The sequence below is a fragment of the Nicotiana tabacum genome, chromosome 13 (genome assembly GCF_000715075.1).
Source record: "Nicotiana tabacum cultivar K326 chromosome 13, ASM71507v2, whole genome shotgun sequence".
Classification (NCBI taxonomy): domain Eukaryota; kingdom Viridiplantae; phylum Streptophyta; class Magnoliopsida; order Solanales; family Solanaceae; genus Nicotiana; species Nicotiana tabacum.
The window spans coordinates 114550647-114576028 of record NC_134092.1 but is presented as its reverse complement, the minus strand read 5'-3'; the positions used below and the strand labels follow the sequence as shown (position 1 = coordinate 114576028).

The 25382-nt window shown below is 34.7% G+C and overlaps 2 protein-coding genes and 1 long non-coding RNA gene across 10 annotated transcripts; all 3 read left to right on the top strand.

Annotated features, from left to right (window-relative positions):
- The first annotated feature begins 1698 nt into the window (after window positions 1-1698).
- Window positions 1699-2564, top strand: LOC107826608 (cell wall / vacuolar inhibitor of fructosidase 2). Its single transcript, XM_016653606.2, has one exon. It carries the CDS (start codon window positions 1841-1843, stop codon window positions 2399-2401), a length of 561 nt encoding a protein of 186 aa, XP_016509092.1. The 5' UTR covers window positions 1699-1840; the 3' UTR covers window positions 2402-2564.
- Window positions 2565-7300: 4736 nt separating this feature from the next.
- LOC142167900 (uncharacterized) lies at window positions 7301-17280 on the top strand. The gene is made up of 2 exons (XR_012698150.1): window positions 7301-16847; window positions 17013-17280. It is a non-coding gene; the product is annotated as an uncharacterized LOC142167900 (long non-coding RNA).
- Window positions 17281-19088: 1808 nt separating this feature from the next.
- LOC107826607 (uncharacterized) lies at window positions 19089-25072 on the top strand. Of its 8 annotated transcripts, none has more exons than XM_075228345.1 (6): window positions 19263-19403; window positions 20593-20676; window positions 22330-22412; window positions 23100-23294; window positions 23377-23481; window positions 23998-25072. In XM_075228345.1, the coding sequence occupies exons 4-6, from the start codon at window positions 23111-23113 to the stop codon at window positions 24741-24743; spliced, it is 1035 nt and encodes a 344-aa protein (XP_075084446.1). In that variant the 5' UTR covers window positions 19263-19403; window positions 20593-20676; window positions 22330-22412; window positions 23100-23110; the 3' UTR covers window positions 24744-25072. The 8 variants fall into 8 exon arrangements, with proteins under 8 accessions (XP_075084443.1, XP_075084442.1, XP_075084445.1 ...); XM_075228347.1 differs by having other exon boundaries at window positions 23079-23294; XM_075228343.1 differs by having other exon boundaries at window positions 23058-23294.
- Window positions 25073-25382: the final 310 nt, after the last annotated feature.

Below are 25382 nucleotides of genomic sequence, written 5' to 3'. Positions count from 1 at the left end.
CACATTAATGTCCGACTCATCTTATCCGGAGTTGAAGAAGGTCCGAAGAGTTAGGTACACTATTCTTTTGTTATAATTCCTACTAAAGTCCTTCCATTATTCGAAGCGATAATAAAGAAAATGTCAAGATATCAATAAATTTAGACATCAAAAGACATATATGGGTACTTGGAAGTTGGAACATGTGAATTTAAGTAGCTATAGCCTAGTCTAAAAGAAACAAATATTCCACATTAATATTGAAGGGGTCCATATTGCAATAAGTATATTTTCTATCAATGTTCCCGTGAACTCATTTTGGATGGTAGGAAACTTCCAAAAAGGGCCTATTAATTGTTACTGTCCCTGCCAAACAGACCCTTACAATCAACTAGGAGAAAAGCAACAAAAAACAACTCAAAGTCCATACTTTATGGTACCAGATTTCGATAGTGACAAACCAAGACCACTATCCAAAGTCCAAACCATATATGCAGGACGAAATTATTAAATACTCTTTTTGTTTTTTTACGTTCATAATAAATTTTGCACTTTATTTAATAAATATTATAATAAATAAAATACAATCAAATATTTTTATAACAGTTCCATCTGTTTCGATAATTTTTAAAATGTTATAGTGAAGTGTTATTATAAATAATGAATTATAATTTAACATAAAGAATGGTTCCAAAGAAAATTTAGCTATTATAGTGAAGTGTTATTATAGAGGATAGTTGTTATAGATAAAGTCTGAATGTATATATTTTATCTTAATACCAGTAATAATTATAGCATTTCAAAAGATTTTGAAAAATGATTTGGGGAAGGGGAAACTATTGATAAGGATAAACCAGGAAAAACAGTTTATTTTTCTCTTGATATTTGCTAAAATGAACAAGTAAAAGTAAAAATATATTTTTAGTATTCGGACCAGCAAAAGGGAGTAATACATAACCAAAAAAAAATTAGATTAAAAGGTTCTTAAAATAGGCAACAAGAAATCTTTAAATCTATTATAAGGAGGTAATAAAGATTTATGTCTCATTTCGTCATTCTCTATTGAGTAATTTCGTTTCTACAGTTTTCTGTACTTGGAGATTTTTTTAATCTGTATATATTTCGAATTTCTTTCTTTCTACTTAAATTTCCGTTTGCATTCGTTATGAATAACCAGTGTTTCTTCATTAAAGATCTCTCATATGAATCTTTGAAATATTTTTCCAGTTTTTCAGTTTTTCAGTTTGCATAGTTAAAAGAATCTCATTTTTTTATACATAAAAAGAAAATAGAAGCCTCTCTCTCACACTATACTATGCTTCATTTGGTAGAGCAAGGGGTCTTACTAGTGCCAAACTAGGCAACTGGTTAGGTCAAAGGACTAGTGGCTAGGTCTCAGTTCTTGAATAAGTAATTAACAAGAAAATTACAACGGGGGAGAATAACATCCACAATTTGGAACGTCTTATTTGGGGGAAATTTTTCAGTCAACTATTTTGTACTCTCTTTAATATTAATAGATTATTATTGATATAAAATAATTATAACAGGAAATGAGATTATCAACTTTCCTCATTTCCAGCGATATTTTATAAATACACCCATCTCTTTGTTCCCCATTCAATAATTTATGAAAAGTTAATTGCCATATTTTTATTTCTTGGTTTCCTATTCCCTAATTAGAAATTTTCCCTAGTATAAAAGAGAAAGCAACCCTTTTCATACAACTATGCTTCCTTTACTAGACAAAGAAATCTAACATCTCAAGTTCAATTCCTTTTTATCCCCTAACCCCATACCCTCTTCAAAACCCCAAAAAAAAGAGAAAGTGAAAAAGGAAATCAAATCCTTTTAATCAAGAATGTCTTCTTGCTACTTCTTATTGATTCTTGTTTTCTTGATTTCAATTCAACCAACAATTTCCTCATCATCAGTTGATTTGATCCAAAAAACATGCAAAAACACAAAATACTATGATCTTTGTATATCCTCTTTAAAATCTGATTCCACAAGCCTCAAAGCAGACACAAAAGGCTTAGCAACAATTATGATTAAAGTTGGAATGGTCAATGCCACAGCCACAAATTCATACCTTTCTTCCAAATTACTACTTAACACTATTAGTAATAACAACACTACAAATAATGATACAATTTTAATGAAGAAACTTCTTAAAGATTGTGCTGAAAAGTATGGTTTCGCTGCTAATGCTCTTCAATCTTCTCTTCAAGATTTGAATGATGAAGTTTATGACTATGCTTATATGCATGTTATGGCTGCTGCTGATTACCCTAATGTTTGTCATAATGGATTTAAGAGAAATCCTGGAGTTGTTTATCCTCCTCAACTTGCTATTAGAGAAGATGGATTTAAGCATATTTGTGATGTTGTTTTAGGTATTCTTGATGCTCTTGGTTGGTGATATATTTTATCTTTCTTTTTTTACTATTTTTTTTTTCATGGGACTTCTTGCTTCTTTCACGTGATATTGTGAATTGTAAACTTTCCTATTTTTAATTTTCTGTTTGGGTGGTCTTGTCTGTGTAGATTTAAAGAAATGAGTATTTGGATGTTGCCCTTGTTTACTCTTTTTTCTTTAGAATTTACCTTCTATACCTTGAAACTTGAAAGTGTTAATAAGTGTCGAAAAAACTTTTACATAATTAGATCAGTTAAAAATTAATTATAAATAATTATTTATAAAAAGTAAGATTAGTATCGGGAAAAAAACTGAAATTAATTATTCACAATAAATAATATTAATATTAGTAACCTTAAAAATAAAATTGATTTTTTATTATAATAGATTTAAGTGCATATTTTAACCCTATCAATATATACAAGTAAAATCAAAGGGCAATAGTCATGATGATAGAATTTGTTCTTTTGAGAGTACTGTGTGTTTTTTCGTTTATCAAACCAATTGGAGTAAGTTGGAAAAAGGAAGGAAATGATGAAAGCAAAAAGTGGGAAGATTTTTCCACGGCTAATCGTCTCTCTTTTTCTTTTTCTTTTTTTGAGAAAAAAGAATGATAATATATAAGAGATATGTATTAAAGGATAATTGTTGAATCATTAAATCCACCCTACTGAACGCATGCAAGAAAATCTAGAGAATTGAGAGTTTATGATATCTCGTCTACATAAATCTTTTCATTTTAGTTTAATTTATTTACGTGTCCACTAAAATTCAGTTCCTTTGACACTCCAACAATGAAAAATGTTTTTTTTTCTTTCCAAACTAAAACAATATATAGAAGGTAAACTGTTTCTTTTTCACTTAGCTTCTTTATCTACTAATTTTTTAGTTTTTCTTCCTCTCATGAACACCAATTTCTGGTTTCCAAACAAAAGTATAATTATGCTCCCATCTCACGGCTCGTTTGGTTGGTGAACAATATTTGGGATTCTTTGTAGTTTCTCATTAGTATCTATATTAACTTTGGAGTCCGACTCAAATTCGGGTTCACATCAGAAAGTTCCACGTTTAGAGAATAAAGTGTTCCTTAACAAATACGACTTGAATCTTAGATCTCTCGTTAAGAATGAATGAATAAGTATCACTCCATCATAACCTTTGGTATTCTATATTCTGGGATTAATAATAAATGGAATTATAATATTAGGATTAATCATGATAAGATTATTTAGTAGGTATATTTTTATTGGTAGATGTTTAGTTTATTAGACTAAAAATGGGATCTGCATGTATAATATAAATACTTGTTTGATTTAAACTAAATAAAGTGGGATAAATTTTTATTTTCAATGTTAATTAGCTCAGGAGAAGAGTTTTGAAGATAAACAAATGTATCATTTTATTGTTTAATTCCAGGACACTAGCTACTAGAAAACTGTCAAAATCCGTCCACAGAATACCGACCGAAATCGGTCGGAAAATAGGTAAATTGGTCGCAAAAGTCAAATAAAATATTTCTCACAAAGATACCGACCACCACCGGTCGAAAATAGTGGTCCCACAATAAAGAAACAATGCTACGTCTGACACATATACAAATTTCGACCGATGTCTGCCAAAAATAATTGTATTCTGCTAAAAACTTACCCAGAAAACCGACCGAAGTCGATTGAAAATGTTCATTTCATTTTCCAGAAATTTAAATTTACCGACCGACTTCGGTCGGAATTTTTTATTTTAAATATTAAATATTTTAATAATACCGATCGACTTCGATCGAAATTTTTTATTTTAGATTTTAAATATTTTAATAATATCGACCGATTTCTATCGGAATTGAACAATTTTAAAAAAATGAATAATTAAAATTCAGACCGAAGTCGGTCGCTAATTTAAAAATAAATAAAAATTAATTTCAACAATTACCGACCGAATTCGGTCGGAAATATCGACCGTATGTGGTCGCTCCCCATTACCGATCATTGTTTTTTTGGCAAATTGAAAACAGTCAAAAATCGATCGTTTTTTGTTCGATTCCGATCAATTTCGGTAGATTTTTCTTGACGTTTTTTGACACCTTTTTAATAGTGGGATTACTAATCCCAAAATTGCTATCCTATTTCCTATATATGAATTAATCACGCCAATCAAATCATGGCATGTTATCAATTCGATTAGACAAAAGTGTTTTACTATAACGTGGTCATTCTGGTCTTACCACTATTGTTTGAGGTTAATTTGTAAGTTAGATTCAAACATTAACGTTATCGAAAGGTTAAAAATATGACTTTTTTAGTTTTTCAAGCCTTCAAGTTATCATGAGAAGCCCCCATAGCATGTGTATAATTGGGAGTAATCTTTTATCTTATCAAAACTCACAAATATCAAGCAATTGTATAATGATGAGCCTGTAATTTCAAAATATGCATTGGTGACTGTTCTAAATAGGCATTAAACCATGCAACTTTCAAAAACGCAGCTACTTTAATTTGTCCTTGCATGGAAACGAGCATCACCAACCATGTTGTTGGGCAAAACTTGTTTTTCGCATATGGAACCTTGGAAAAAGAAAAAAGAACGAGAATCATACTATATTAAAATTTACTCCCTCATGTCCACATAATATTCGATTTTTTTAAATATTAAAAATTAATTAACTTCTTCTTTTCAAAGTTGTCATCGGAGTAAAGAGTCTAGCTATAAGTAGTTTGTTATATTTTCAATGAGCAAATTAAAGTTAATATGGTCAATTTTATTGTTAATTAATGCTAAAAGATGAATTCTTTAATATGTGTAAAAAAACCAAAAAATTACTTAAAGTGGACCGGAGAGAGTAAACTTTGCTAAAAGTATTTTTCCTCCAGAATTAAGGTATTTGCCCAAGTTTTAGTAGGAAAAAAATACTTTTAAGTAGAAGCAACAATAGTTTTTGAGAAGTAAGAAAAATAGTTTCTTCCCAAAAGTATTTTTTTGAGTACATTTGATAAAAATATACTTAGAAATACTTTTAAAAGTTTGGTCAAACGCTAATTGATGGTTAAAAGTATTTTTTTTTTTATCAAATGTACCTTTTTGAAAAATACTTTTCAAAATAAGGTGATTGTAAATGCATTATAAGAAGTTCATTCGAAATGACCTAAAGAAATGCATTGCAACAAATAAGCAAGATATTGCTAGTACAAATTGCTTTATCATACATATACATTTTGAAAATAGTGGAGTATTTCAAAAGGAAAGAGTCTCTCGTCGATTAAAAGTTAACATTTTTTCAGTGAATAAATCGTCATCCAACTAGTGAAATAGTAAAAAGGAAATAGAAGAGTTGGACTCACGCGCACGAGATTTGGACCGAAAGGCCCAAGTTGTGCATTTCCTTTGGGGCAAGTGTACAATAACTATTATCAGGAATGTTATTTAAAAATTAGTCGGTACTTATTTTATTTTGAAATTTTAAATTAAAAATTTAAATTTCAGGATAATTTAGGATATTTTTGTCTCAAAAATTTGAACTGAAAAACTAAAATTCAAGACTAAGGGTGGCAAACGGTCGAGTCTAATTGGATATGAGACGGATCGAAAACGGGTAATGAAAAAACGGATAAATTATCCAACCCGACCCATATTTAATACGGATAAAAAATAAGTTAACCGACGGATAATATGGGTAACCATATTATCCATGGCTTCATGAATATGATCACTTTTGGGAGAATTCCTAGTCTCCCAAACTTGAGAAACCCCAAATTTGAAGTTTTACAAATGTAAAAGTTAAACTCATGGGTTATCCATTTTCTAAATGGATAATATGATTCTTATCCATATTTTACCCGTTTTTAAAAAATTCATTATCCAACCCATATTTTAGTGGATAATATAAGTGATTAGCTATTTTGTTTTAACCATTTTACAACCCTATTCAAAATGCAGTGACCAATTTCTATACAATAACCCTTTAGAGTGGCTACTTGGTGTCAATTCTACATTTCCTTCCTCTGTTGGCCCAAGCTATAAAAATGGCCTATTACGAGAAGTTTCTTTTGAAGGTTGGCAAACCCAACAAGATCTTCTACAGTTTAGTAACTATGCAAAACCCAAAACAACGATTGACTTTGTCTAAAGACTCAGGGACGTATTCAGTACAGCGGCTATAGGTTCATCTCAACCTTTAGCTTTTGATCATATATTGTTAAATTTTAAACTTCTTAAATTAGATAGAATGTGATAGAATGCGAATTTGAACCCATAAAAAATGTGTAATGAAATAGGAAATAAGAAGAATGAAGATCATGAGTATCAACATCCAACTCAAGCAACTATTAAGCGCTTGTCCTAAGATGGATACCATTCGGTAGAACATAAATAAACTATTTTAATGTGATAAGAAATTACTTTTAAATTTTATTATTGAAGTGGATAAATTTCAGTACTATCAATGTTCATCTAGCTAATATTTGTAAAACTTCTAAATGATGCAATAAATAATTATTTTTGACTGAAAATAGGAGACCTTTTGAAGCATTGAACTATGCAGTATGTAGTGTGCTTCATATTGCATTTTCATCACATTTGCTATCGACAATATGCAATTACAACTGAACCACCAAATTAATCTCAAAATGAATTAACGACTTTGATTTCTAGTCAATAGTCAAATTCCCAAGTATTTGACTGGAATAGACAACGAACCTCTGCAATGATTAGGTGAAAACATTATCCATTTGGGAGCATCAGCGGGTAGTAAACCTTTTACTGATGTAGGATGATTCTTTGCTTATTGTGGACTTTTCATAGATTACAATTCCCCCAATACCTTATCTCGAAAAAGCTTGTGGCTATGACAAAGACCAAATTTTTAATATGTGAAGAATTGTGAACTTCCACCACTAGGGCGGAGCTCAGGGACAGAAGAGACCCAAAATTACAATGTATATATAAGGTTAAATTTTTTTACTTTATATATATATTAGGTGTTGAATCCTCTTAGCTTTTTTGCGTGTTTGTTTTGTTTTATTTTTTGAATTCCATTAGTGAAAATCCTGCTTCAGCCACTGTTTGAGGGTAGTTTCATCTCATTCTAGTGGTTCAACCAATAATCAATGTCGAAAACTCAAAAATCTACCGTGTTACTTACCCTCTAGCTATGATATGAATTTCAATGTGTAATACGTTTTTTGTTGAAAAAAATAACTTTTTGGGCCCGATCCACCGATAAGGGGTGCTAGCTAATTAGTCGGTCCATTAGGTCTCGTCCTAAGCTTAGTACAGAGGCAATCGAGAGACACACTTGTTCATAAGAGAGGGCGGCTAAAGTTAGTTTTCTGCATCCAAATTTGAGGATAATTAGGTCCATCCGAGAGTCGGATTACCAACGACCAGTAGTTATACTTGCTAATTTGGTTAAAGAATATTTTCTTGGTTCAGTTATGAGTTTGTTTATAATTACAACTATTATCATCAATTGAACCCACATTTACTAAACTAAAATAGCTTAAAAAATTTCTCTCTACAACGTCTCTATGACGGATCTTTCTGTTGCGCGTCCTGACCACACTCTACTCCATTGAGCAGCCGGAATGCCTCCGTCCGGCGCATTTGGAAGACCAAAATCACCCTAAAGGCGAGACTACTACCATGAATGAGAATTTCCTAGGTAAATTCCTATGCTAACATGAGTACATCTCTGTCAAGTTCCTCTCCGAATACCTTCCGTCAAGAGAAAGAGAAAATGATAGCAAGACAGACAACCCACAACGGTATGCCTGCCGTAATTTTCAAAGCTTAGGATTACTATGAAATTATGGATGAATCGTGTAAGTACACTATTGTGGGAAGGTTTCTAAGACCTCGCCCCCAAATTGACCGAATTAGGTCTTGATTCAAAGAAATAATTTCTCTTAAGGGATCAGTTAGAATTGGAGATTTTTGATAATCACAATGTATTTATTGATTTGTTTAATAAGGAGGATTGGAAAATAGTTTGGTTCCGAAGGGTTCTTGAAATCAATGGAATGCAGATGTGGGTGCAATTGGTATCCTAATTTCAAACCATAGGAGGATTTACTAGTTGCACGGGCTTGGGTGCTACTACCAGGCTTGCCCTTCCACATGCATGATTGGCATTACATCAAGCAACTATTGATCTCTGTAGGTACTTCTCTAGCCCTAGATGTTGCTACGATTAGGAGAACAAGATCTAGCATTGCCAAAATTCGAGTGGAAGTAGATCTGCTCAAACCTCTGCCACATAGTGTTTTTGTTGGTCAAGAATATGAGGAATCTCCACTAAAGGGTTACACATAAAAATTAGAGTACGAGGGGGTTCCTAAATACTGTAAGCACTGTAGAAAGATAGGCCATTATATGATCAATTACAGGGTTCTGAAAAAGAAAAAACCGGAGCAACTCAAGGAAGAAAGTGAAAGAACAGAGTTAGAGAAGGAAACACAATTGGATAATGAGATTACATGTTGTTACTAAGGACAAGGAAAAACAAAATTCTCCAAGCTTGGAGAGTGATCAAAACTAATATAAGGAGATTAGGGAGGATACAAAAACAGTTAGCATCAATGATAAGAAGGCTAGCAAGAAGAAGAGCAGGAAATAGAAGACTAAAAAGATGCCAAAAAAGAAAAACACAGTGATTTTCAAACCTGTGCAAAGCAGTAGCAAAAGAAAAGAAACAACTGCCTCTATTTTCAAGCAGAATGAACATTTTGTGCATGTTATAGAGGAAAGTTTTCTTAGTCCAGTTAATAATGGCAGAGAACAACAACTTGATCAAAGCAATGGGTTTGAATTCAATAATGAAGATAGCATAACCAATGAAGAGACTTCTAATGTAACCAAGCAGCATCCAGACCAACTCAACTCCCGAGAGATTACATGCCAGGAAGGCAAGATCATAGAAAAGAAGATCAAGAACAATATTGATGTGACTCAAGCTCCTCGACTGTTCCTACTGAAAGAAGGAATCAGCCTGGATTGCAACTAGTTGTGGATCTGTATTGGAGCAAGGAGAATAGAGACAACACTAGCCTGGTGGAAGAGAACGGTAACAATATTCAAATGGTTGAACATACTCACAGTGAAATTAGGTGAGGTATGAGGAGACTGACTCTCAAAATCAAAATGAGGAACAACAACATATGACAAAAAGAGGAAGAAGCGAAACCAGGGAAAGTGGTAGAAGACACAGAAACAAAACTCAACCTTCTCTAAGAAGGAGTCAAAAGGAGGATTTCACCCCAAGATGTTCTGATAATTTAGTGCTATTTTCTGGAATATTAGGGGGGTTAGATCCAAAAAAGCCATTCATGGGCTGAAGAAATTGATCGACCTAAACAATACTCAATTTGTGGCTATCTTTGAACCTTTTTGTGCTAAGAAAAATGTCACGACCTAAAATCCAACTAGTCGTGATGGCACCTAACCAACCCGCTAGGTAAGCCAACTTTCAATTATCCAATTCCAATAATAATTATTAAAGCAATTTAATTAAATAAAGATCTTAATCTTATACATTCCCCAAGAACTGGTAGTACAAATCATGTGCTTCTAAGAATAGAGTATACAAAGCATAAATGAAATAAATACATAGTCTGTTTGAATAATATATAAACAGAGCTTTTATAAATCTAATGCTACCCTGAACAAGAGGCAGCTACAACAGGAACCCAAGTACATCTTCAAATCCCGCAACCATCTAGCACAGCAACAACAGCAGCCAACATATGCACGCAATGTGCAGAAGTGTAGTATCAGTACAACCGACCCCATGTACTAAGTAAGTAGCAACCTAGCCTTAGGTTGAAAGTAGTGACGAGCTTCTACCAAGGTCGGATCCAAAACCACTAGTCCACAACAGTCCATAATAATATAAAGCAAATAATACCAGAAATAACTCAGAGATAAAATGCTCAGCCAAATCATGATTTTAAAAAAATAATAGTTCCTTTCAAATATATCAGTGATAACCCAAATCGTTTGCCGAAGTTGTCAAAATATGAATAAGTTTGAAAATAATAATTTCTCCCAAAAATCTTTTCAATAATAAATGAGATGTTTCATTTTCTTTTTCAGATAACCCATGTAAAACAAATGCATCACTATGCCCATCTGTCAAAAATGTGTGAGAAATTATGAATGATGTGATGTTGTACAGCATGAGAAAAATACATCTCTATGCCTGTATGTCATGTGTGCATACCAATGCGATGCAACTTAGTGATAAAATCATAAACAGCCCCTCGGGATTACCTCACAATAACTCGTAAACAGCCCATCGGGCATACCTCACAATCACTCGTAAACAGCCCATCGGGCATGCCTCACCATCTCTCATGCCTCCCAGTCACTCAGAACTTGGCACTCGACACTCGCACTCAGTAGGTATCTGCGTTCACTGGGGATGTGTACAGACTCTGGAGGGGCTCCTTCAGCCCAAGCGCTATAATCTGCACGGACAACTCATGTGCTATAATAATAAAGTATATAAAGCATACTGTAGGCGGGCAGCCCTGATCCACATAATAATCCTCACAATCAGGCCCTCGGCCTCACTCAGTCATCAATCTCTCCAGTCTCTCGGGCTCACAATGTCATGAAAATAGCCCAAAAATGATGATATGATGTATCAATAAATAACAACAGAGACTGAGATATGATATGCAATGAAATGACTGGGTATGGATTTTCAATTTAAAATAAATAATTCACAGCAATATGACCTCTGTGGGTCTCAATAATACTAGCACATAGCCTCAACATGATTTTTAATATGCTTTTCAACTCAATATCTTTAACTCATAAAACCGCATGAAAAATGCCAAGATCATTTAACTACAAAATTTCACATAAACAATTATGTCACAATTTCTATAGTGCACGCCCACGCGCCCGTCACCTAGCATGTGTGCCACCTTCCAACAATTCACATAATACATATATTCAGGGTTCATACTCTCAGCTCCAAGATTAGAAGAGTTACTTACCTCGAACAAGCCAAATTCAATATCGAGCAAGCTAAGAAATACTCCAGAAATTCCATTCTGCGCGTATCAACTTCCAAACGGCTCGAATCTAGTCACAACTAATTTGATTCAGCTCACAAAAATTATAGAAATTAATCCCATATCAAAATACTAATATTTTCCAAAAATCCAAAATTACGCCCCAAAAATACCCGTGGGGCCCACGTCTCGAAATCCGATAAAACTCATAAAATCCAAACTCTCATTCAACGACGAGTCCAACCATACCAAAATTACTCAAATCCGACCACAACTCGGCCTTCAAATCCTCAATTAAAGTCTATGAATTTTTCTACTATTTTCAACCCAAAATACTAATCCGTTGATAAACACAATAATAGATTCGTATAATTTAACCAAAAACGAGTTAGAATCACTTGCCCCAATCCATACTGTGAAAATTGCCTCAAAAATCGCTTCAATCCATGCTCCATAGCTCCAAATGTGTTAAAATGGACAAAACCTCAAAATATATCTTCTGTCCAGGCATTTACTCTTCGCGATCGCGAAGCACAAAATTTTTCAGCCCCAAAATTGATCTTCGCGATCGCGAAGAACAAACTCTCTCAACTCTTCCAGACAGCCTATAGTATATTGGTTATTACTTTTTATAAAACTCCAAATTATAAATGGTTTAACTTTCTGAAAACTAGACACCAAGGGCTACAACTTTCATTTGTTTCTCATCTCCCAATTCCTTATATATTTCTAGATATAAGCTTCCAAAGTCAGCCCTGTGCAATAGAGATTTTTCAAACTCTTCCCAGACAGTCTATAGTATATCTATCATAACGTTTTGTACACAACTCCAAATGACAAATGGTTTACAGTTCTGAAAATTAGACACCAAGGGCTACAACTTTTATTTTTGGATCATCTCCAAATTCTTTATAGATTGCGAGATATAAGCTTTCAAAGTCAAGTCAGTGTAGCAGAGATTTTATTCTACGCGATCGCGAAAGAGCTTCCGCGATCGCGATTCACAAGGTTCCAAACTGTTGTTTGCTCTTCGCGAACGCGACCAAATGTTCGTGATCGCGATGCACACCTCTGTAGGCAGAAACCATCAACTAAAAATGGCCTAGAAATGATCTGAAACCACCCCGAAACTCACCCGAGCCACTCAGGACCTCAACCAAATATACCAACAAGTCCTAAAACATCATACGAACTTAGTCGAAGCCTCGAATTACATCAAACAAAGCTAAAACTATGAATTGCACCTCAATTCAAGCCTATGGATTTTCAACTTTCAAATTCTATATCTTGTGCCAAAATACATCAAATCAATCCGGAATGACTTCAAATTTTGCACACAAGTCATAAATGACATAACGAAGCTATTTCAATTTTTAGAATCGGATTCCGACCTCGATAACAAAAAGTCAACCCCCCGGTCAAACTTTTCAAAAATTCAACTTTCGGCATTTCAAGGCTAATTCCACTACAGACCTCCAAATAATTTTTCGGACATGCTCCTAAGTCCAAAATCACCATACTGAGCTATTGAAATCATTAGAATTAAATTCTGAGGTCGTTTACATATAAGTCGACATCCGGTCACTATTTTAACTTAAGCTTTAAACCTTGGAACTAAGTGTTCCAATTCATTCCAAAACCTCACCGGACCCGAAGCAATTGCCCTGGCAAGTCACACAACAACTGTAAAACCCAATTTGAGCAGTAAATAGGAAAACAAGGTTGTGATACTCAAAATGACCGGCCGGGTCGTTACAGAAAAGGTTGATGGCTACAAAAAATTCCTTGGGTACCAGCATTGTTGTTTCAACAACAACGGTTAAATTTGATATTTTTGGAATGCTTACAACTCCACAGAGATTATTACTGACAGTGATAACATATTACTATCATGATGTATAAAGTTATTGGTAATCAAGACATCTGCATTACTGCAGTATATGCCAAATGCAAGTCTCATACTAGAAAGGACCTATGGTGTGCTCTTGAACAAGACAATCAAAATGTGGATATCCCTTGGTGCATTGGGGGTGATTTTAATGTTATCTTGGATACTAATGAAAAACTAGGGGGCAAGCGACACATAATGCATATGAGCTTGGATTTCAAACTTGTATGAACAATTGTAGGGTTACCGATATTGAGTATAGTGGTCCTAACTATACTTGGTACAATAACAGAAGGCTAAGCAAACGAATTTGGAAAAGGCTTGACAGATTTTTAGTTAATGACTTGTGAGATCAACTTTCTCAAAGATGCTCTATTAGACACCTAGCTATAACTGGTTCTGATCATAGACCTCTACTCATGAAAAATCTGAATGGCAACTAGCATTTTATCAAATACTTCAGATTTCTTAACTGTTGGGTGAACCACGAAGGTTTATTTGACATTGTCAAGAAAGTTTGGGGTATGAATGTGATGGCCAACCCTATATGGATCCTTCAATCCAAGCTCAAGGCTCTCAGTAAGAGATTGAGTCAATGGTCCAGGAATGATCAGGGGGATATTAATGGAGCAGTCATTAGTTAGGAAGATAGACTCCAATATCAGGAGGACAGTGATATTGAGAAGAATTATGAAAAACGTAGAAAGGATGTCCAAAAAGCTCATGCTAAGTATATCAGATGGCTAAGTCTGCAAGACTCTTTGCTCAAACAAAAATCATAGGCCAAGTGGTTTGAAGAGGGGGATAATAATACCAAATATTTTCACTCCATTCGGAGGGAAAAAAGAGAAGACATCAGATAAACAGAATCAAAAATATTAATTGTAAATGGATCAAGGGGGATCAGAAAGTATCCAGAAAAGCTGTCAGTCATTTCCAATCCATATCCAACCTTGCTCCTCCTGTCATTAATCTTTCTATTATAGATTGTATCACACTTTGTATCACCGAAGAAGACAATACATCACTAGGTAGGATGCCAGATGATAAAGAAATCAAAGAAGCAATCTTTAACCTGAGTGCAAATAGTACTGCAGGTCCAGATGATTTCAATGGTGCATTTTTTCAAAATTGATGGGACATCATCTATAAGGAGTTAACTGCTTTTGTGATGGAATTCTTAAGGGGAAAAGGTTTGACTAAATTCTACTGTCATACATGTCTTGTTTTAATTCCTAAAGTAGATAATCTTGCTACATTTTCTGACTTTAGACCTATTAGTCTTTCTAACTTTTCTAGCAAAATTATTTCTAAAATCATCTCTATAAGATTGAATACTCTCCTGTACAAATTAGTCTCTCGTAATCAAAGTGGATTTATTAAGGATAGGTTGATTTCTGAAAATGTTTTGCTTACTAAGAAAATTATTCATCATATTGCTGATAATAATAAAGGTGGTAATGTTGTGATTAAACTTGATATGGCTAAAGCGTATAATAGAATGTCTTGGAATTCATCTATGGTGTTTTAAGGAAGTTTGATTTCTCTGATAATTGGATTGATATGATTCACAAACTTATTTCTAATGTGTAGTATTTTGTCATTGTTAATGGTACAATGCAAGGTTTTTTTTTCCTGCTTTCAAGGGCTCAAACAAGGGGATCCTCTTTCCCCTTCTTTATTCATTATAGCAGCTGAAGTCATGTCTATATCTCTTAATTCTATGTATATGAATCCTAAATTCATCTCCTTATCCATGCTTGCTAATGTCCCAAAGATTAACCACTTAGCCTATCCTGATGATATAGTTATTTTTTATAGTGATAATTCTGCCTCTGTTAAACTTGTCATGAAAACTATCTCTTAATATGAGAGGAGTTCTGGTCAATTAGTAAATAGGGATAAAAGTTTCTTCTTAACAACCACTAATACTGCTGCTATCAGAATCAATAAAATTAGGAATTGCTCTGGTTTTATAGATAAAAATTTTCCTCTTGATTATCTTGGGTGCCTTCTTTATGTGTGGAGGAAAAAAATTAAATACTATAACAACATGGTTAGCAAAATTGTTAAAAAGCTCAATGGTTGGTAGGGTAAGTTTCTATCTTATGGTGGTAAGGTTGTCTTGATTAAAAGTGTGCCTCAATGTGTTCCTATTCATACTTTGTCTGTTATGTCCTCCCTAAAAGGTATTTTTAAATTAATTGAAACGCATTTTGCTAACTGTTTTTGGGGCAATTCTGTTGATCATAAACGATACAATTGGAGTTCTTGGAATAATCTTGCTCTTCCTACTGAGGAGGGGGGAATTGGCATCAGGAAATTGGAGGATATAAGTGACACGTTAGCCATGAAAAGATGGTGGAGGATAAGGTCCGCATTATCTCTATGGGCTACATACATCAAAAACAAATATTGTGTGAGGGCCCACTTAGCCTCTAAGAAAATGGCTCCAGGTAACTCTCATACTTAGAGTCATGTTATCAAAGTGAGGAATATTGTAGAGAAACATATGATTTGGCAGGTAAACTCCGAGTCTAGTAGCTTTTGGTGGGATAATTGGTACTTAAAGGGCCCTCTTGCAGTCTTGGTCCCTAACACTCCCAAGAGTGCTGGGACTTTGGTTGGGGAGTTCATTACTAATGGTCAGTGAAACATTTGCAAATTGAAGGACATCCTTCCAGATCACTTAGTTCATCTCATCAGTTCCATTGTCATCGGCAATCAAGATATTGGCAATCAATTCTGAGATCTTTTTGATAGTGGTAAATATTCTAATTAGAGTGCTTGGAATCTGGTAAGGAAGTTTAGTCCTAGAGTGCAATTCATCAACAAGGTATGGTATTTTAGTATCCCTTTCAAAACGTCTTTCTTGGTTTGGAGATTGCGGAAAGGTAAGTTACCTTTTGATTAGGTGATTACCAAGTTTGGGAAGCAAATGATTTCTAAATGTAACTGTTGTCTAACTTCTACTACTGATAGCATGCATCATGCATTCATAGAAGGACATGCTGCTAGTTATGTTTGGAATCTAATTGAAAATGCTCTTGGTATAACCTATCATCCCCACCCCATTAGATATTCCTGTAATTTTTACACTTTATTTGCTTTGGGAACATAAGTCAATACTTTCGGACTTAAAACAAAAGCAAAAAGTTGCTAATAAGTGGTCAAAATCCATACTTATCAAGGTATGAAGATCAAAAAAAGTTCAACATGTATAGATTGAACCATCAAATCTCTTGGAGTGTGAAGCAACAATCAACAAGGCATGTCCTAAATGAAATCTCAGAATGCTTTGGAACACCTTCTGTGACATATTGACAAGATTACAACCTGCTCAGAAATGTATCGTGGTTAATTGGATCAAACCATGCATGGGCAATGTCAAGATTAATACAGATTGGAGCTATCTCAAAGTTGAAGGAAAGGCAGGAGTAGGTGGATCACTTAGAAATGAGAATGGTGACACTATTATGGCTTTTTCACTCCCCTACATATGCGAGAATCACAATTTAGCAGAAGTATATACATCGTGGATTGGTATCTACTGGTGTGTTCAAAATGGCTTTACGATAGTCACCCTATATCTGAACTCTCTATACATTGTAGATATCCTTCGTTAAGAGAATACAACTAAATATAGGCTTAGTCAGATTACATACAAGATTGGACATATTTTAAACAACTCTGAAATCCAGATTTCGCACTGTTATAGGGAGGCAAACCAACTTGCAGATTGCTTAGTAAAAATGGCTGCAAAATCTCAAGAGGCTGCTCTCTTCTACTCTAACCAACAATTGCCCGGGGAAGCTAAGGGGCCTTTTCATCCGGATAAAAGACAGATGCCAAGCATTAGAACCAAATATGACAATGCCACCTTTTTTGTTAGCTAGACACTTTTTTATTAGGAAACTGGTAAACTAGTGTATAATCACCCATGCCTTATCTTTTGTAGAGTATGCTCTACCCTTGTATTGTACTAATGAAACTCCATTTTGATATAGTGGGAAAATATATTTAAAAGAAAAAAAGAAAGAAAAAAAACCCACATTCAAAAGAAGACGAAGAGCCTTCTTGGGCCGATAAGTAAAACTTTACTCTATCTTCAACCACACGCCCCAAAGATAAAGAATTCTTCTTCTTCATTTTTCTTTACAATACTACAATACTTTGTCTAATTTCTTAGTTCCAGATCAAGAGAACAAATATAATAATTACGAGTTATGTGTAGTGGGGCTTTTTGTTGGGACCAATAACAGCTTCTAAAATCAGCAAATTGTGTATAGCATGTCCTCTTTGGTACTTCATTTATTCTTTCTAGTTGAAAGTTGAAACTTTTACAAGGATGCTTTTTAAGGAAGCTAGAGAAGCAACGAAATCTTTTGGTAGAAATGTCGTCCGGTGGTCACTCTAAACGACATCTATTTAGAAATTAGTCATAATGCCCTGAATTTTAGATTTTTAATTTAATTTTTCGAGACAAAAATATCTTGGATTGTTGATTTTAATTCAAATTTTCAGGACAAAATTAGTACTAGCTAATTCCTTAATAGCAACCTTAAGAGTAGTTGTTTATGTACTTCCCCAAGCCTTTGCTCTTTCTTCTTTTTCTTCAATTCTACCATTTTCTTGCTTCTGTACAAAAAAAAAAGAAGTAATTTTACTTTACTTTTTCTTTTCTTTAGCTTATGTTTTCCTGAGCTGAGAATCTATTGGAAACAACCTTTGTATCCTCATAAGGTAGGGGTAAGGTCTGCGTACACACTACCCTCTTCAGACCTCACGATGTGGGATAATACTGGGTATGTTGTTGTTGTTGTTTTTCTTTTCTTTTCTTTTTACTTCCTTTTCCTTTTTTATTTCTTTCATTTGTTATTGCATTGAGACATCTTTTTAAAGTGTACTAGTACTTAACTCATCAAACTATTGCTCGTTCGTTTTTTTTTTTTTATCTATGTCGAACTTAAAATTACGAGAGAACAATTTCGTAAAGCTTCTAAATATGTAAAGTTTTAGTTTAAAATTTTGAACTATCCAATTTCATATTTCTCAAAGGTTTTGAATCTACTTATGGGAGCAAAAAAGAGCAGCACTTTTTCAAGATGCACATAGTTTCTAACGCCTCTCATTTAATGTGCTATTAAAATCTACTGTACAACATAAAGTATTATTATTCTGTGCTGTTTTAGCTTGTTAATAAAAGGCTAACATGTTATATCAACTTCCTATTCATTGGGTTTTGTAATGTTAATTTCAAATTGTCCCCAGATTTTCATTATCAATGAAAGCTTAAATTGGTCTCTCAATACACTCCACTCCTTTTTCATATTGTATTGTAGCCCCATTGTTTCTTTGTTACTTTGCATACAGTTTTAAAAGTATTTCACTTTTTTGATTTGATTTATAAAATTTCAACTAAATAAAATTCTTCTTTTTTTATAACAATCAGTTATACGAAACTTTTTGATCGATTAATTTATATTCGTGGCGAGTATGGTATAGGATGTGAGATTTGTTTAAGGAAAACGTTACTGAAATTTCTCCATTCCTAGACATAGTTTTTTTACTTTTAAGCTCGAATATATTTTTGGATAGTGGTAGATTGATCTTATCCGTCCCAATTACCATCACATACTTTGATGGTCTTGATTTATTATAAATATAAAAGGAAAAAAATGTAAAAATATTGCTTTATCATAATTTTAGGAAAACAGATAAGCATCACTAACGCTGAGTCCGTTAGTTCCGTTCTAACGGCCCCAGATTTCGTAGTCCACATATTTTCATAGTCAGACGACAACGTGGAATCCGATACTTGTACGACGTGCAAAATATTTTGTACTTTTCCCCCGAAAATTCCACCAATTCTTGAATTTTGATCCACAGGCAAAATCCCCACCCCACCCCTCCCATAACCAAAGGGGCAAAATCCCGCTTTTGCTTTAGCTGGTTCTTTTTGGCCACGCCCCCACTCACCTAAGCCAGTCTCGCCTGTATTAGAAGGTTCAGTAATATTAGTGTTTGTTAATTCCACAAAACCCTACGCCAGAAACTTCTTTTATTTATCAGTTCTTGGTCAAATAGATGCATCTTCCACATTAATCAGGTACTATTTGATATGCCCTTTTCATTTTGGGGAATTTCATCTTACATTGGCTATGGTCTCTGTAATGTGTAGAAATTAGTGGGTTTGTGTCGGTTTGTGTCTTTGTGTGTTTGGTGGCATTTGGGTTTTGTATTTTTTGTCTTTTCTTTGTTTGTTGTGTTTTTTTGATACTTGGGTCTTGCATTTCTAATTTTCTATGGATAGTTTCATCTTAAATTTGCTATGACCTGTTAAGTGTGTGCAAAATAGATGTTTTTTTTTGTGTGCTTGTGTGTTTTATGTGCATTTAGCAGTCTAGATTAGCTTAACGAGAAATTTTCTTCTAATACTTTTATTTGTATTTGCATAATGAGATGAATTTAAATGGAGTAATATAGCTGCCCCGAATTTGTTTGGGGCTGAGCGCAGCAGTTATTGTTGATGTTGTGTCTTTGTACTGGCGTTTATTCATTTCAATGCATATTTTTGTGTTTGATCATGTAAGTAAAAACAAGGGAACGTAACAAGGGAGAAATTGTATTTATCCCTGTCTCCACCTATTAGCTGTTTACGCCGTTCTGGCCATTTTTGGTGATTGAATCTGTGGGTTTGTATGACAGATCTGTTTTTGTGAAAATAGAAGTTCTGCGGGTTTCGTTTTGTTGTATTATGGGAAGTCAAAGATAGCTAGAGTTGGTGGATAATTGAATTGTGATTCTGAATGCACCTATACCTCAATGAGCCATTTGATATCCTACATGACCAATGAGGTCAAAATTATTTGGAAGGAGGAAATTCAAAAGAGATGGTCATGCATGTCTAATGTCTTATTTGCTGCCTCAAGTGAAGGGCATATGTCAATTTCAATTAGTTATAATAGGCAGCGTATGCTGGTAACATGCTGGCGGATGTCATACTTTACGTCTTATATATTCGAGGTTGACTTCTATTTTATTTGAAAGAGTTACAATTTATCTCACAAGCAGGAATCGATATTCAGCCATGTGAAAATGGTGCTTGTTTTTGGTGTTTAGCGTGTTGCTTGTTAAAACTTTTGTATGTCAAACCATCATCCAGTATTTAACCTGGTCCTCATTAGGCTAGAAAGCAACTTCTAAGTTATCTTTTTAGTGGCTACCTTAATACTTTTAACGCTCAGCCATGGGCTGTTGAAAACTGCTTGTTGTGCATTTATCTGGTTTTCTGGCAGTTCTGGATCATGTTTAAGAGTATGAGTTAGCAGGCTATCATGTGATGGAGGACAAGTAAATGGATAATTGCATTACAGGGTTAGGTTAGTCATCAAATTCAAACGTAAATGATGTCAAACTTATCATTTGCCGTGCCCTCATGCAGAAAAGCTGGCATTTCTTTCACTCTTTTTCTTGTCACCTTTACGAATTTGCCTCATTAAGATCTTAGCTTTCCTCATCTGACCAAAGAAGACTTTGATACATTGACAATTTCCTTATATCGGTGCCATTCTGAATCTGCTATAATCTTCTAGTCTTTACATTCATTTGATGGCTCTGATAGACTTACTGCTTCTTTTACATGGAAAAGGTGACTCGGGAATTATGTTGTCCATTTCACATTTTCACTTCAGATCTTCTATCCTATATTGTCTGTGAGTGTATGTATATTGTGTGACTTATACATTGCTGTGTTATTCAAGGTTGGAATATTACTCTGCCTTAAAACAAAATATTTAGTTCTTGTCCATTACAATTGTCTTAGTATTAATTAGCCATTTTAAGTGAAAGGATCCAAGTCTGAGATTTTACTTCATCGGGTGCAATAATGACATTAGAACTAGGACTCTTTCTGTCAGTTCACTGGGTAAACAGGAGAGTGAAAGTGTGCCTTCAACGTTCCCAGGGGAAGAAAGACACCATGGAATTTTACACCTCCTCTGCTGATTTTAAATAAATCTTTCTCTCTTCTCTTCGGATTTTTTTTTGATGAATAATAGTCGCCCTTTTTCCTTGGGTGGCTTTCTCCATAACCAGCTTACTTCTCCCGCCTTAAAAAATTATTTTCTTGAATTGAATTCCTTTCCTGTGTTACTTATTTTTCAAAATGTTCAATTAATGATGGACATCCCAATCCACCACCAAGAGGTTGGAAGTGGCCTACAGCTTCTACTCTTCTACAACACATCAACCTTCTCTTTAGTTCTTGTTTTCTGCCTTCTTTGCTTTACCCATAGAAACTTTTAGGGGTCGTTTGGTTGGGAAACAAGTTATCCCAAGATTAATTATCCCGGGATTGTTATCACACCCTCCCATAGGGATAAAAAATAACACTACAATCCCGGGATTAGTTATACCGCGATTTTATCCCAACCAAACGCGGGAATAAACTCATCTCAAATTTAATCCAGGGACTAATTATCCCTTATCCCTCGTACCAAACGAGCCTTTAGGGGTCGTTTGGTACGCGGACAAAATTATCCCGGAATTATAATCCTGTGATTATAATCCCGGGACTAATTTATCCCACCTGGGGGTGGGATAATATAATCCCAAGTTTGATGGGATACCGTGGGATAAGGTGAGATATCTTGTATTAAGACTGGGATTAAATTTATACCATATTTGATTGATCGTATAAATTTAATCCTACGCCTTATCCCACCTCCCGCGTACCAAATGACCCCTTAGAGTCTTAGACTTTGAGCAGGAATGATTGCGCTCCACTGTATTTTTAGTAAATAGATGTAAGTGAATGTAAGATTTTAAGATTCTGAGTGCTAAATATTGAGCAGCGTGTTCCACACATACAACTTATTTACACGAGCAAGCATGCAACAGGTTACTGTAATTGCAATGTCAGTGGATGTTTACAGGAGCTAATTCTGTTTGTACTCTAGTTAACTACTTCTTTCCTTATTATTCTGTTTCTTCTGGATAATAAGTGCTGTGATTTTCGTTGCATTTTCTTTCAGAATATTTCCTGAGGTCCTACTGTCATTGTACCGTCTACTATAGTCAGATTCATGAAAGTGTGGCACCAGCACTTGATGTGAAGGTATTTATGCTATTAGAATTGCATGATTGCAGTTACCTTTCCTTTTGGGAACTGGGAATTTGTTGCTTGTTCTACACTCCGGCACTTATTCTTCTGGGAATCTTGTTGCTTGTTCTACACTCTGGTACTTATTCTTCTGGTATCTTTTAGAAAAAAAGGAAATAAAGTGCAAATGTGAACCACACTAGCAAGAACAATTTAATTTTATATGTCGACTTATACGTTTTATAGAAAATTGCTTCCTCCTTCAAATAACTTGTTCTTTATCAAAGGGAAAAAGCCCTACCCTTCGCTCAAAGTCTGATCGAGCTCCACATAGTTTTGCCATTGTAGACTTTGCTTTTCTGCCTTTTAATAACTAAAGTGTTTGCAATATTATAAATAAACATGACTCTGGAAATCCCCTCATGTTGGCGATAATCAGAGTTCAACAGATACCAGGCGACTTTATCTTGACAGCTTACCTTTGGATTTTCTGGATATTTTTCCCTATCAAATATCTGTGTTAGACTTGTTTACCTGCAAAATTCTTGTGGTTATATATTGTTAATACTTTTCAATTAGCCTATATGCACTTGATTTGAGTGATCAGAAAACTGTGCTTCTCGTGGCATAAATTGACGTTATACTGCATTTCATATATAGGCTTACTTTGATGGTCTGCAGCTTCTCCATCTTCCATTTCAGTGATTCCGAAAATGAAACCAAGAACCAATGTGGGGCCAAGGTCCCAGAGGTCCAAAGGTGTTCAGAGTGAGGGGCCAAACTGGGTCATAATTGCAGGCAGTGCATTATTAAGTACATTATCTGTTCGCTTAGGCTACAAGCTGAAGCAGGTGCTTGACTCGAGACAACAGAACAAGACCACCAGCAGTTTAAAAGGTCCAATATTGTTTAAAGCATTTTGGTTTGTCTTGTGAAATTATTCTGCCCTCTTAGATATGAGAAGCGGCTTAAAATGCAGGAAACGAAAAATCTCCTGAAGGAAGGAAGTTAGGAAATGGTCATTTGCAGTCAAGTACTTATTATTTTGCCCAAGATGATGATGGCTGCTACAATTGCAATACAGGTACGTAAACTCTTGCCATCCTTTTGGAGTTTTTAGAATTTACGTTGTTCTTTTTGGAGTAAAAAACATGGCTAGTGATTTGATATTGGCATCATCTTCTTCCAATGATCCTGTTCAGTTTTTAAACTCCCGATTTTGTGAGAAAATAATTTGAACTAGTAAAGTTAATTATAGTTGTATGCATCGAAACTATCATTTGTAAACAACTTATGCATGTTAATGTTGATTTTGTGGTTGCCTTCTAACTTGAAAAATTAGACACGGTCTTCTTGACAAATTAGACTTATTTACAGTTATCTTACTTGCTTTAAGAGGGTTATGGTGATGTCAAGTGAAAGATTGAAACATAATGAAGGAGAATTCATGTGATCAATATGATGCTTTTCTTGGTATACATGTTGCGCTAGCTACCACTTAGGATCAGTTTTTATCTTCTATGCTGAGTTTTCTACAAAAACAGGAGATTTACCAAATAACTAGTGCAGTTAATGAACATTTGCTATTTTTACAAGACAGGAGCTGGAGGATTGGGGGTTATAAAGCAGCAGCAATTTAATGGGTCTGAGCCTGAAATGGTGCTCCCTCTTGTGACTGTTCCTGCCCTCGAATTCAATAAAGAGAATGGTGGGCCGTGGTCAAGCTCTCCTGACCGTCTTGAACTGCCACAGAAACCATTTCATCACTCGAACAGCTCCGAGTCGCCATGCGTCTCAGAATCTGGTTCTGACATATACAGCAAGCGAGAAGTGATACAAAAGCTGAGACTACAGTTAAAGAGAAGGGACGAAACAATATTAGAGATGCAAGAGCAGATTGTAGAGTTGCAGGGTTCTCTCAATACTCAGCTGTCGCATTCTGCCCATCTGCAGTCATTGCTGGACGCTGCAAACAGGGATCTGTTTGATTCAGAGAGAGAGATACAGAGGTTGAGGAAGGCAATTGCAGATCATTGCGTTGGACAAGTGGGTTCTTGCGATAAGTCCCCAACAGTACCTGTATGGCCAGCTGAAGTCCGATATGGTCATATGAACGGTCACACAAATGGTCACCTGGAAATTGATAGAAATTCGGATACCTCAGATAAGGGAAGAGGAGATGGGGAAAGGTTCGAAATGCTGAAGCGCGAAAAAGATGAGTTAAAAGAAGTGATTGAAGGGAAGGATTATCTGATCAGGAGCTACAAGGAGCAAACTGCTGAGTTATCAATCAAGGTCAAGGAGCTGCAACAAAGATTGGATGCTCAGCTCCCAAATATTTTGTAGGCGCGGTTAGAGTTGTGTATTCTTTAGTTTGCCTCCATCTTATGTTTCTCATTCCCTTGATTGGTTTTAAGCTTCATGATATGGGAATGCTCTTTTCTCGGGTTTCTTCTGTTTTTTTTCCCCTTCCTTTTATGTTTTTATTCCTTACCTCCATCTATTCCATTCTGTTTTCTGTTCATAATGTTTGACGAAACGATTTGGAGAACGTTCGTAGAAGTAGTAGATTGAGTTTGAGGATTGCTTCATGTATTGCTGAACATGTAAAAATGGTTCATGTCGTCCATACATGTAGGAGTTTTATTCGAAGTTATAAAATAGACGTTTGCTCAGCAGTTTGATCATATTTCTCACCTGCAAACCAATCATGGCAAGCGTTACTGCTCTCTCTGTCAAGGGGATTTTTTTTCAACGTTGAGGATATCACTTTAAACTTGTTTTATGATATTTCCAAAGATGGGAAACTGAAATTTAACCCACTTAAGATTAAAGCAGGCAGACTGGTGGGGTATAAGATACGAGAAAATGCATTTTTGTTTCATACTAATTATGTGGTTTTCTTAGTACTAAATACTAGACTACTACTATATTTAGAAAAACAAAAACAGAAAGTAAAGAAATGCAATTGCAGCATTCCTATTT

Excerpts from the sequence above, each read along its gene's own strand:
- LOC107826607 (XM_075228342.1), top strand. The coding sequence starts at position 23,111 with ATGAAACCAAGAACCAATGTGGGGCCAAGGTCCCAGAGGTCCAAAGGT. Across the intron at positions 23,295-23,376 it reads GACCACCAGCAGTTTAAAAG|GAAACGAAAAATCTCCTGAA; the intron begins GTCCAATATTGT and ends CTTAAAATGCAG. Across the intron at positions 23,482-23,997 it reads CTGCTACAATTGCAATACAG|GAGCTGGAGGATTGGGGGTT; the intron begins GTACGTAAACTC and ends TTTACAAGACAG.
- LOC107826608 (XM_016653606.2), top strand. The coding sequence starts at position 1,841 with ATGTCTTCTTGCTACTTCTTATTGATTCTTGTTTTCTTGATTTCAATT.